At 42.2% G+C, this 14,277-nt stretch overlaps 1 protein-coding gene across 1 annotated transcript in view; it reads left to right on the plus strand.

The window, feature by feature from the left end:
• The first annotated feature begins 272 nt into the window (after positions 1-272).
• The window catches only part of RB1 (RB transcriptional corepressor 1), a 145,687-nt gene continuing 131,682 nt past the window's right edge, over positions 273-14,277 (plus strand). The window contains exons 1-6 of the mRNA XM_075265521.1: positions 273-398; positions 4,055-4,172; positions 6,743-6,855; positions 9,399-9,533; positions 12,673-12,711; positions 13,644-13,711. Of these exons, the coding sequence (XP_075121622.1) occupies positions 328-398; positions 4,055-4,172; positions 6,743-6,855; positions 9,399-9,533; positions 12,673-12,711; positions 13,644-13,711 (544 nt within the window). The 5' untranslated portion in view covers positions 273-327. The remainder of the gene's footprint in view (positions 399-4,054; positions 4,173-6,742; positions 6,856-9,398; positions 9,534-12,672; positions 12,712-13,643; positions 13,712-14,277) is intronic.

A 14,277-nucleotide genomic window follows, 5' to 3' on the forward strand; every position in this document is an offset into this window, starting at 1 on the left:
GCGCTCATAAGAAAAGAAACAAGGGCCAAGGCGATAAAGCCACTGCCCGACTCAAAAATGGCCGCCGCAGTCTTTACACTTCCGCCCACAGGAGAGTGGAGTCGCTGAGGTTGCCTGGTAACAGCAGCCGGAAGTGATTTTTTTTATTCATTTTCCCGCGGTTACAGTGTAAACTACTGTGCCTGTGGAAAAAGGAAGCGGCTGAGAGCGGAATAACTGCACCGTGTAAACAGTGGTCTAGCTCGCCGCTGACAGTCTACACAGCACAGTGTGCCCTGCAGTGTCCTGTCCCTCGCCTCATCTTCACTCCTCTTCCTCACAGCTGACATGCCACCCAAGAGCCCTCGGAGAGGAGCGCCCAGCCGCCCCCAGGAGGAGCAGCAGCCCGGCGGTGAGGGGTGAGTGCAGGTCACCGGCCCAACACTCTGCTGGAGTGACCATGTATGGGCTCAGTGCTAGAGCCTTCCATTGTGACAGTCACACAGCAGTGTCAGGTGGTGCTTAAAGGTCTTGTCTGGTTGTGAAAACCCTGAACACTAGCCATTGCTTCTCTCCTCAGCCCATCCAGTGCCAATGTCCTAGTAGTCCATGGCCAGTCTAAGGTGTTGTACTGACGTGTGACCACCTAGCCGTGACACTGAGGGCTACAGCAGTCACATGCAGCTATGGCCGGTCATCACTGGCAGCTTATATGTGTACTAAACCCACAGTGACACTAGCTTATAAGCATAGACTGACAGCAGACCGCCAGAGCATCCATGCTGGATGGTTGGGGACTGGTTTGTTCACAATGTACACTTTTCCCTATCAGTATGTCTTTTTGGAATATGGGATGGAAATCCATGCAAACACAGGGAGAACATACAAACTCCTTGCAGATGGTTTTTTGCCCTTGGCGGGATTTGAACACCAGGACTCCAGCGCTGCAAGGCTGCAGTGCTAACCACTGAGCCACCTTGTCCCTAACTTTTTTTTTTTTTTAAATCTATATATTTATGTGACAGCTACAGGGACATTTTCTTATTATCCAGTGACGTTCTGTTTCCCCTTTTTCGGAGGAACGAGCCCCCCTCCCAGTACTAGTCTATGGACAAGTACTGACAGGAGGGGGGGGGTGGTTTCCTCACCGCTCAGTGTCTTGGTTGGGCGGTAAGGAACGCCCCCTCTGACAGTATAGCGCTACGGACAGTACTGTCAGGGTAAGGCCCCATGGGCCGTATCCGCAGCACTAAAGCGCTGCGGGAAGAACCGCTGCGTGAACACATTGCAGTTCTTTCCGCAGCGCTTTTAAGAGAAAGTTCACAGAGTTTTCCTCTACGGACTTTCTCTTAACATTATATCTACAAGAAAGCTGCCGGAATTTCCGTAGAAATAATTGACATGCTGCGATTTGCAAAGCCGCAACGGCTTTGCATTTTGCAGCGTGTCCGCGCTGCGATCTTTTCCGCAATGTGGGGATGGGATTTGCATGAATCCCATCCACTTTGCCTGCACTGTACAACGCCACGATTTTTCCCGCAGCGTCTCCGTTGCGGGCAAATCGCGGTGTTTATGTCCCGTGGGGCTCGGCCTCAGGAGGGGCGATCCCAGCTAGACTGTCAGGAACGCCCTCCTAATAGTGAAGAGGTATTGGTAAATGCACCAATATCTCTTTCCCCAGGGCACATATTGGATAAGCCGACAATGCGGTAAATTCAGCGTAGTCAGCTTTCTAGTGGTATATAAAACCCACATGTGCCCGAGGACATGAAGGGTCCTGTTTAAAATCTTTTGAGGCATCGAATCAGTGAAAAAACAGCAGTTTGCCTGTTTTGATACTATTCCCGCTATGCTGTTCACTGTACAGGAAGTTTTTTTTTTTTTTTTTTTTATTGTAGTATGAGTATTTTCTGACATGGGGCTACCTAATGATTTGATTTTGTTTATTTTTATTTGGGATCTACGGAAAGGGGTGTGATTTGAACTTTTTTTTTTTTACCCTACTTTTATTTTTAGACCTCCCCCCCCCTCCTTCCCCCAGGGTCATTTCCTGAGCACTCGTCATTCTTTGTCCATCACCTGGCCACGGACTGTCCACATACAGAAAGTAAATAGTATAACTTTTCAGCTTGTCCCTTAGTTCCTTGTCCCTTGTTATGTGTGAATACTGTCACTTGTAGTCTGACCACACGCTATAGTAGTACTATTGAGACACTAGCTCTGATATTTTGGGCAGATTTCTGTTGTCCGTAGTAACCAATCACAGCTCAGTTTTCATTTCGTATTGTTATCTGGAAAATTGGAAAGTTTCCTAAATCTCCATTATTGTCTCTCTGGTGTTTATTATCTATCTTCTCTGTTTCTGTTAGATGCTCTTTATGTTTAATGGTCCTGTGTGTTTGGGGTTCTTCATCCTTGTCTTCCATCTTACCTAGTTGCAGTATTCTTTCCTTCAGAGCCCCCAGGATCCAGCATGTCTCTCTGTTCATACATCTCACATTTGCACATATTTAACCACAAGATTTTTGGCAGAAATCAAATGCTGAAACTTAAAGTTTATGCCTTGGCTGGTGCCTGAGGTCAGTGCAGCTGCCCCAATATTCCCGAGTATCCGTCTCCGTCCTCAGCATCTTTCCTATGTCATACACACAGCCTGCCCTCACTCTGCCATTTACCATCCATTCTGCCTGTTTCCTCTTTCCTATGTATCACCCATGCCTGACTACTGCCCTTCTCCTATATATCACCTATATTTTCTTTTGCCCTTCTCTTTTATACCAACCACTTCTTGCTGCCCATCTCCTATGTATCACCCATACTTCCCCTTTCCTACACATCATCTGTAAGGACTGCTGCTGCCCTCTTTTATACCACCCATTTCTTGCTGCCCCCTCCTATATCTCACCCAAATTAACATTTTCTGCACCTCTCTTCTATTTACCACCCACCCTAAATGACTGTCGCTGCCTGTCTCTTATATATCATCAATACTTCCTGCTGCTCCCTTTCCTATGTATAACCCAGACTGCAATCTGTTACTGACTAGCCCCTACCTGCCAGTAGTGAGTACAGACTCTGATATATCACATCTCAGTAGCTGAGGTCGGACTCTTGCCCTCTGGTACATACTCACACCTCTTGTGTCTGTACATTGGAGATCCTGTTAGTTGAGTTTTGCTGCAGAGGATGTATTAGGTGCTGATATAGTCCTAACAGCTGTGTGGTTGTTATCTGAGTGACAAGTGACAGAAGACTGGTGTGTGCAAGAGACAGCTGTGTGACTGCTGTGCAGAATCTATTTATAGAGAGTCTGTCACCAGGAAACCTGATATCTAACCGGTATAGTGGACATTATACAAAGTACCATCATATCTTTGGTCCAATACATGCGCCATTTCCATTAAACCCTGGTTTCAGGAGTAAAGCGCAATGGAGTGTACCAGAGCCTCAGATTTTCGAATTGGAGTCCTTGGAGACTTTGACACTTCCCACTACATGTGAGCCTCATTTGCATATCTATAAAAATTATTTTATCTAGGAAATGGTGCTTTCAGGAAATGTTGCGAATTTACCACAGATTTTCTATTCGGTAGCATAAATTTAAGGCCCGGTTCACATCTGCGTTCAGGGATTCCATTACTTTCTCAGCATAAAAAATGCAAAGAGAAAAATCCTGCAAGAAGCACCACACGGGCCCCATTATAGTGTATGGGGTCTGCGAATTTCTGAAGGTAACCACTTAAAAAAAGTGGATTAGGTTTCCGTTTGGGGAGAACCCAGTGTCAATGCTGTAGATTCCAAACTCTCACTACAGGTCAGATACGGCTGCATGCCCTTTGATGGTACTATGAGGGTATGTTCCCAGGTTGGTATTTGGCACTGATTTTGAGGTGGATTCTGCCTCAGAGTCAGCACCAAGTTCTGTCTTCAATAGGAGGCAGATTTCGAAGCAAAAAAAAAAAAAAAAAAAAAGTGTACTGTTCAATCTTGCTGCAGATTTTAAATTTTTTTTTTTTTTTTACTTCTTCTTTTTCTTCTTTCTTCTTCATCATATTTATTTATTTTTTAATCCTAGGGATAAAATTGGCGATGAAGATTTTGCTGCATTATGTGAAAAGCTGAAAGTATCTTCCCCTGTACAATTGCGGTCCTGGCAGACTTATGAAAAAATGTTCTCGGCAGATAGGATACTGGTAAGTGTCAGATAACTTAGAAACGGATCTAAGATGGGAACGAGCTCTACACCTGGTCAGACTTGTACATGTGCTTCACATTGGTAGGTGCTACACAGCTTTACCTGGCAATGACTGTACCAGACCACCTTTGGAAAAGTGCTATGTTGCAATCTAAGAAGTTATTGCCTATAATGACAAATCAGATTGTTGCTTTGGAAAATTGAAATCTGAAGGCTGAATAGTTGATCTCCGGAGTCGTGAGGTGATGGAATATGCATTAATGCATTAGGGTGATAAATAAATGGTAGATGGAGGTCTGACGCTTGGACCCTACCAGTCACTGGAACATCAGTGGTGGTCATATGTGCATCCTGCCACTCTATTCAATGGGGATAAATTAACCCACCTATGCCAGTTGATGCCACATAGATGGATATTAATGTGGCACATCTTTGACGCAAAACCCTTTGTTGTGTCATAGATTCCCTACATCTCCCATTCTGAGCTCAGTTTCTGACTGGCATAGATTTACATTCTGGCACATGGCTATTCGTTAAAGGGGCTCTATCATTGGGAAAAGCCATTTTTAACTAATCACATACTTGCATAGGCTTTAGGAATGCTACTTCACACCTACCTTTAGTATGTAGATTGCCTCAGTAGTGTTTGAATAAGTTCGTTTATTTTATATGCTAATGAGCTTCCAGCCAGCACAGGAAGTTCCCAGCAGCACTCGTCTGTGCTATTATCTTCTATGTGTGTGTTGTATACACGCATAGGAAACAATAGCAAAGAAGGGTGCACGATGCATTGTGCACCATTCTAATTAGCATATGAATAAAAATGGACTTACTCAAAAACCACTGAGGCAATTTACATACTAAAGGTACATGTGGAATAGACTTTCTAAAGCCTATGCAAGGATGTGATTAGTTAAAAATGACTTTTCCCAGTGATAGAGCCCCTTTAAGAGGCTGCATTCTGTAAATAATTCAGGTGCGCCTCAAACTAGTCAAGGCCTTTATTAAGACTGATGTAGGACATGTCTTAATAAATTCCTCCCATTGCGTGATCACCTCTGCCTTCAAATGCCTGGATCAGGGCACATTCTTATGATCTGTAAGCAGCTTCACCATTGCAATGCCAAGTAGCTTATACACCCTCTGGAGCAGTGTAAATGTGTTCTGTGATGTGATGAATTATGTCTCCATGTCTGGCAAGGCAGTGTTTCACCCTGGGTTTGGTAGATTCCAGGGAAACATTACCTAATGAAATGCATTGTGCAGAGGAGGGATAACAGTGTCGAACTTTCTTTCAGGGTTTAGGGCCAGGCCCTTATTTTCAGTGCCACAGAAACTGACTCTTGCACTGTGTTAGTTGTCCTATTTGGAGTTTAATAATTTAGCTATTAAAAATAATAGATTTTTTGACATCCTCTGGTGCAGAAATTGTCTGATCAGAAACGTATGTAAGTTTGGCCACTAAGTGGCGCTCTTCTACTTACAATTGAGGTATTTTCTCATAAGCTTATCCCAGACAAGTTGAAATTAAGTTGAAATTTCTAAAATGAAATGGAGATATAAGGGCAGATTAGATGGAACACGTTTTTTTTTTTTTTTTTTTGCTAGTCCTCTGTTTTTAGGTAAGTTAACTATATAGAGATGTAATAACAGAGCCATCTGAGAGTCGTCTACTGATAAATATATTTGTTTTCTTTTTTGTGTGTGCAGATGAAGATAAATTAAATTTTGTCTTAAAAATATAATGTTCAGAGTTTATTAAAGTTTAAATTATCGGAGCAGATTTATGAAGCTATGTAAAAGGAAAACTGTCTTTGTTGTCTATAGCAACCAGTCACAGCACTGCTTTCATTTTTTTGTAGAGCAGGATAAGGCCTAATGCACATAACAGAATGTGTAGGCAAGCTTTTCCATGGGGGCATCTGATGCTCTATTCCAATGATTATAGGGCAGGTCTTGTCCTGCACGTGTCTTTGGAACAGAACGGATCAGAAGCCCCTAAAGAAGTGAATGAATCGCAGATGACATTTGGATATCACTCCGAGCGTCATCTGAGGAGTATCAGCTGACACCAAGTAACCTACTGAGATCACCAATGACCCTAGCCAGGTCTTTGGGTACCTCTTGTGTAGGAAACCCAGCACTCCACTGATCAGCTGTGAGCAATTGGACAAGCAGTAAGCGCTTTTCACTGCTTATTGAGCACGGCTTGGTATTGCTGCTTAGCCACATTCCTTTGAATGGGTCTGAGTTACAAGCGGGCTATGAGACAGATGAACATGATGTCACGGACCTACAAAGTGAAAGCGACTTTTACCAATCTAATATTTATGACCATGCCATGACTGTGTCCAGGTTTGAAGACCTGAGGCCCAGGCACACCCCGACTTCATGTAAATCTGGTTTCTATTAGTGATAACTGTCTGGGTGCTGGAAACCTGATAAGTGGAGATAATAGGATTATGTTTTTTTTTTTTATATTCAGTTGCACTGGTCATGTATTAAAAGTTGTTTTTATTTGGTATAAAAGTTGCTGTTGCTTTATAATATTATAATTTGTGCTTTTAGCTGGACGCTATAGGGAAGATTGAAGCTATGGGACTTTGCCTGTTTATTGCTTCTATTAACTCTGATGCCATGACATTCACATTTACTGAACTTCTTCGGGCCTTAGATATAAGGTAAACTTTTATTTTTTTTTTACTTCATGGATTTGTTTATTTTCTGTTCTTTATAGTATTGTGATATACTGATATATAACTGAGATATTTGTTGGCCAAGCCACCTGTTCAGCCATTGATGTATCTCCCAGATCCCCACCCATGTATTCTAGGCTCATTCTAGCCTGGAGGGGGGGGGAGGCAAATGAGCTCCTGCCGGACAGCTCCAGTGGTGGATCATTACCTGTGTGCCGACAAAGGATTGGTCACTTTATGCAAAACATAAGGAATGAATGGGACTGAGCTTCTGCATGGCCATGTGATTAATGAATGTGACATCACCGATATGAGAAGAGGCTGTGGTGCTTGAGTACTTCTGCCTCTGAAAGAGAACCTGTCAGTAGGTCTCAACCGTAATGACCTTATTTGATAGGCAGTGTCACCTTCGGCATTCTGGTCTTTTATTTATACATATCCGTTTAGCTGTTCAGCGATATAAACTCAGTTAGGGTATATTAGCCAAGTGTGCAGAAACAATACGTGAAATACAGCAGGCAGAGAGACCACCTAAGTAGTAGTAGTATGTTCACACGGTGTTTTTTGGCAGCAGATTTTGACGCGGAATCCGCCTCAAAATCCGCTGCCAGAAACGGCTCCCATTGTCTACAATGGGAGCCGCTCGCTTCTTTTTTCCGCTAGCTAGTAGCAGAAGAAAGAAACGACATGCGCTATCTTTCCGTGGATTCAGCCGTGGCTCGAGACACGCTCCAGTGTAAGCCCGTTCATTCAGGCCTATACAGGAGTGGGATGCCGTGATGGAATGCCGGTGCTGCATTGGCATTCTGTCGCGGTGAATGGCGCAGAATGTTCACATGGCGGAAAAGGTTTCATACCTTTACATACCGTTACAGTACTCTGTGGATAGAGCATGAGTATCTGATTGCTGGGGTCTGACCACTAACGCTAGGTTCACACTACCGTTTGGGACTCCGTTCTCAGCTTTCCGTCTTCTGCATGCAGAAGACAGAAAGCTGTCAGAGCGGGTCTGGCCGTGAGCGTCGGTGAGCGTTTTATGCTCTCTGCTGCAAAACAGTTTTTTTTTTTAAAAATCGGACACAGAGTACCGCATGTCCGATTTAAAAAAAAAAACGGTTTCGGGGCGGAGAGCATAAAACGCTCACTGCCGCTCACGGCCGGACATCTTTCAAACCCATTCAAATGAATGGGTATGAAAGAGTCCTGCAGGTTTCCGTCTCCTGCCTCTGTTTTGTGGAGGAAACAGAAACCAGCAGAACGGAGACTGGGCGCAGATGTGAATGAGCCCTTAGGACACCAAATAATCAGGAAATGGAGACCTACAACTTGCCTTAGGTGCTGCATGCCAGTGGAAAAGTGGAATGCAACCTTCACCACAACTCAATTTAGTTCTTTGGGGTTTCTGAAGATTGTAGGAACTTAAAAGGGCACCGGAGGGAGGCCGTACATGCACACCACTGCTCCATTCACATGGAACATTTGGAATATGGGACCACCACGATTATAAAAATGGAGATCTTCAATGATTGGACCCCCAGCATTCATACACTTTTCCATAGGATAGGGGATAATTGTCTGTAGTGAGACAACACTTCAAGAATAAATATTATTTGTATAATGAGAGTTATACAATTTTACAATCTGCTTTTGGACTCCTTGATGCAAATTTTTATTCTTAACCTCCACTGGATGCTGGTCATGCAATAAATACACAGATAAAATAATTTGCTGCAGGCACTTTTTCAAAGTGCCAAAAAGGGTTTTAATGCATAATTTCCACAAAGTAATAGTAGTTGATACTCCATACAAATGCCATATATAGGGAACAGTTGGTACAAAAAAATCGTATGGTAGATCACTGTAACCAAGGAATGTTTCGGGCGCAAGACCTTGTTTATGCAAAATCTACAGATGAGAGTAACCGGACACACATGGTGTTGGTGGAGTACTACCGACTAAATCTTGCATGAAGAAGGTCTTGCGCCCGAAACATTCCTTGGTTGCAGTGATCGACTATGCTATTTTTTTTTTTTTGTACCAACTGTTCCCTATACGTGGCATTTGTATGGAGTATCTACTATTATTACTTTGTGGAAATTATGCATTAAAACCCTTTTTGGCACTTTGAAAAAGTGTGTGCAGCAAATTATTTTTTTCTGTGCATTTGTGTCAGAGGACCCTTTTTGCCTGCACCACTATCCACAATTGTTTGTGTGTGCGGCTCCATTGTTTGTATTTTACAATAAGTACAGACGCTCGCTTCATCAGAATGCACAGCTCTAACACATAGAGATTTATCCATAGGAAGTAAACACTGAAGGTTCACATTGTATGACAGCAAGCCGAAGTCGTGAGAACCATAAGGAATTATTACAGATAGAAAATGTTAGAGGAGTGTCGTGCTCTGTTCAGTATAGGAGTCTTCCTGTACAGCTCCTGTTGGTTGTGCCTTATCTTCACTGATGATTTTATTTTTAACATTAATACTTTTGATGTTATATTTTTTGCCCTGATTTCTTCTCTGGCAGTGTCAGCCATTGTTTCAGGCTTTTGGATCGAATTGATATAAACATGGATAATCTGAGCACCAAAGTTGACAATGCAGTCTCAAAGCTTAAGAAGAAATATCAAACAACATGCCACTTGTATCAAAAGTTTCAGAGGTAAAGGGTGGCTTTCTCTTTTTTTTTTTTTTAAGAACTGATTTCATAAAACTTTTAATGCTATCTTAAATGTCATACTTGGTTGGCAAGATTTTTTTTTTTATACATATAATGTTCTTATTAAATGGCATTGTCTACACATTATAGCGTCACTAAGCAGTTAATTACATGGGAAGGGCCGAGGCGTGTACTGTATTCTGCTAAATTGTTTGCTGCATATGACGGCTGGGATGTTGTAGTATAACAGACCAAGCAAAGCTAAAGATCAGGCCCCATTGCACAAAGAAAAATGTCCAGTGTAACCAGTGAGGGGTGTGAATCATATACTGGAATATCCACACAGATAATAATAATAAAACTATGTAAATTTATAAATATCCAAGGTAAAAAAAACATACAAGGATACATAAATGGACAGAAAATAATAACATAATGGGAACTAAAGAAGTTTAAGTACCAGAAATACCAGGACAGTGTGTGAAATATGCCATAAATAAGAAAATGAAGTACCGTATTTTTCGGACTATAAGACGCACTTTTTTTCCCCAAAATTTGGGGGGAAAAGAAGGGTGCGTCTTATAGTCTGAATGTAGCGCCTGGCACCCGCCGTAATAGAGAGGCGAATGCCGGCAAGGGATAGACGCCGGCACAGGTGCCGGGGCCTGAGACATCGCTGCGTTCCTCTGCCCTGCATAAAGCCAGCAGCAGCAGGGGCGATGCTATTCCGCTCCTCCGTCCCCCCGCCGCTGGCTTCATGCAGGGCAGAGGAGCGCAGCGATGTCTCAGGCCCCGGCGTCTATCCTGTGCCGGCATCCGCCTCTCTAGTACAGCGGATGCCGGGTCTGCAGTCTGTATCAGCGGCCTCTTCTCCCCCGGGGCCGGTCCCCACCGGCCCCGTACCTGTAAAGTTGCAGGCCGGCTCCTGCGCAGCGATATCGCAGGAGCCTACCTGTTCGGGTGACAGCCGGGAGCCTAATGAAGGCTCCAAGGCCTGTCACTGCTGTATTAGTATTGCGGCTGCTCTCTATGACCAGCCGTAATACTAATAGACAGAATGTCCCATAGACGGCAATACAGTTGTATTGCCGTCTATGGGACTTGCAATCAAGCGACCGCAGGTTCAAGCCCCCGGGGGGGAATAAAATAGTAAAAAAAAAAAAAAAAAAACTTTAAAAATATATAATAAAAATATAAAATAAATGTTCTAAATCACCTCCTGTCCCTAGAATATATATATATAAAAGTAGAAAATCATTCATAAACCACCGGGTTTTTTTTCAATACAAGGTGATCTAAGCAATAGATATTCCCCAAAATGGTATAACTAAAAAGTACTTCTGGCCCCGCAAAAAAAAACACTCTATGCGTCCCCGTACAGCTGCAGGGTCACCTGTTAATGGGGCCTTGCAGCTGTTGAAAAACTACAACTCCCATATATTAAATATTTTACCATTTTTTGCTTCAAAATTTTTTTCCCCTATTTTCCTCCTCTAAAACCTAGGTGTGTCTTATAGTCCGAAAAATACGGGTAATAAAAGCTATAAATGCTTAATAAATGGACAAAAATGAATAAAGGTATATAAATACCACAAAATGGATCAAGATGTAAAAACCATAGATAGATAGATAGATAGATAGATAGATAAAGATATATATATATATATATTATATCTATCTATCTATCTATCTATCTATCTATCTATCTATCTATCTATCTATCTATCTATCTATATATGCTACCACTAAAAATAGTAGACACCAGCAAAGTCAAAGAACATCAATCACCACATATAGAGACCTACCCACACGGCCGCAATAGCACCCGGCGCCCGTTTCGCCCACATCTATGTACCTTTTTTTTTTTTTTTTTTTTTTACCTTGGATATTAATAAAATTACGTTGTTTTCTTATTATTTGTGTGGATCTTTCTGATGTTTGATACTGTGCTTTTTGCACACGTTATATATGTTTAGCCTCTTTTTTGCATTATTTGAATCGTATACTGAGTCACATCTACTAAGACTTGGTTGCTCCTCTATTTATGAGTATGCCTGACTGAAACTGCAGAGTAGTATTTGCTTTATGCACCAACTCAACGAATGCCTTTTGGGGAATATGGTGAGCAGGACTCAACAATGTGAGGGACAATCTGAATGGAAATGGGCAGAGAACGTTCATATGTCAGTCACACCCTATTTTAGCAGCTCTAACAGAAACTGTGGTGTCAGTAAAAGTGTCAGGGCTGATCCTAAATTCAGTAGGAATAGTTTGCAGGACACAGACATATACCTGTGTTTCCCATGAAATAACAATTCTAGAACATCTTTTTGTAAAATTGTATATAGCTGTTCCTCTGTTATTCCTCCTTGAAATGCATGGATAAATTAATTGGGAGTTGCCATTTCTCTTGTCATTAGGATGTGTCCCTGCAAATTGTAATATTATTGGCACTGACTAGACAACATCTGCAGCGACATGTCCATTTTACGATGGAAATGGTAACGCCTAGTTGTCAATCTATTTATTGCCATGAGGAATGACACATTACATATAAGAAAAGGTGCTTGGGAGTTATTTTATGAGGCATACAAGTTTTACTAAAGCAAGAACCCTTAAATATACACATACTAGAAATCTACCCTGAGTGCATTAAGTGGGTTGTCCTATAGTTGATATTGATGGCTTGTCCAGCTCTATTTCATCTGAGACGCTGCTGCATCTGTCAGATCCTAGATGGTGCATGATGCTGGAAGCAGACAGCTGTGTACACTCTGTTATGGTTGTACTACCTTATGGCAGCTTCCATAAATTTGATCTGAGCCGGCCTGGCTGCTCCATAGTATACGGAGTTGTCCGCAAAGATTTTACTGCTACAGCAGCTTTTCATAGGGGCCAGGTGTTGGATCTCCACCAATCTGATATCGATGGCCTAAAAAAAACTTTATTTATTCTTGGACAACCCCTTTAATATGTTTATTTAATTGTCAAATCAAAGTATATTTTACTTTTATAGTGATTTCCTGAACAGTAATTTGAACTATGTACACAACAACTTTTCACTTTACCCCTTTAACAAAAAGACTAAGAAAACGTTCATATTTTTCACAGATAAATAATTTGCTATTTATTTTCTGTTAAGGACGTTTGACAACATATTTATGGAACAGACAAATAATCAGTAAGTATATTTTTGTGTTCTTTATTCATAATAATGCTGCGAGGCAAGCTTCACATCTCCGCCATTATTATTATTTCTTTTCTGTAATGGAAAAACAAAAACTGCAGGAGGGCCTCATGGCCAAGATGGAGCCAATTGATTATAATGGAGTCCTTTGGGATTCTGTCAAGGAGTCTAACATTTTACCGGACAAAATAGCACAAAATGCTTCACTTTTTTTATCTAGTATTTTTTGACTACCGTGAACCTAGTCATATCTGAAGTCAAATATCTTGGCTTGAGCGAGTTTTACCTAGTTCATGGAGTACTCCTCTACTTTTTAATAAAGGTCCATTGACTTGGATCTACCATCAGGTTGGGTGTGCCCAACCTAATCGTATGTCAGTGGACACCTGAACATAAGGGGCTAGTTACCAGTGGCATAAGACAGTGCAAGCAATAGTGCCCGCATAACAGTGACTGTCACAGGACTTCCATAACTGTACTGGCATATCTCTCAACTTTCAGGGGACACGAAGAGCAAAAAACATTGGGGTATATGTACCTTTACATGTGCAAGTCCTACTCGCATCTCAGTCAGTCCTGTTATGCCCCGATATAATAGTAGTAGTAGTGCCCTCCTTTGTGTAACACACAGTGATGAAGCCCCCTATACAGTGTAATGCCCTCTTAGTGTCCCACACGGTTTAATACCACCTTAGTTCCCCCACATAGTATAGTTATTCTGTCTTAAATATTTCAAATTAAGCAAAGATATACCATATCCATGCATGTGGAGAAGTCCTCTAAAATGTACCCATGTCTCCTCCTCACATATAGTATATGTGTAAAGATAGATGTAGATAAATAGATTAAAAATAGAGGGAGATGTATACTTATGCATATGTGTAGATATCTAGTATATGAATGAACTATTGTTTATTATCACACAGGACCACTGCAGAGTCTAATAAACCTTACATTCTGAAATGTTCTTGGATTACCTTCATTTTAGCTAAAGGTAAGAATGTTTTTCGTATATCTTTATCCTTTCTATTGTCATTTACATATGGAATATGAGAGACAGTTCTGATGAATGTGCTGACCAGTAAAGGGGTATGTTAAAATTTAGGATTTTTATTATAGTTTTGGCACATTTTCACTGCCACAATCTAATTAACCCCTTCCCGACATGCGCCGTAATAGTACGGCGCGTGTCGGGTCTGTAACTATGGCGACCGCCCGGGAGCCGGGCGGCCGTCATAGCCGCCGGGTGTCTACTGCTTTAAGCAGTAGACAACCGGATCTAATGCCTCCGATCGGTCCCCGGACCGATCGGAGGCATTAACCCCTCCGGCGCTGCTGTCAAAGGCGCCGGAGGCGCCATTTTCCCGGCGGCGCATGGGCGCTGCCATTTTGGCAGGGATCGCCGGCTCCTGGAGCATGCTCCAGGGCCGACGTCATGTTGCCATGACAGCCGGGAGCCTTGTTAAAGGCTCCCAGCCGGTCTGCAAATTCTCTCTTTTGCAGGCTGGTGTATACAGCCTGCAAAAGAGATGATGATTTTTTGCAATGCATTGCAATGCA

The sequence above is a fragment of the Leptodactylus fuscus genome, chromosome 2 (genome assembly GCF_031893055.1).
Source record: "Leptodactylus fuscus isolate aLepFus1 chromosome 2, aLepFus1.hap2, whole genome shotgun sequence".
Lineage (NCBI taxonomy): Eukaryota > Metazoa > Chordata > Amphibia > Anura > Leptodactylidae > Leptodactylus > Leptodactylus fuscus.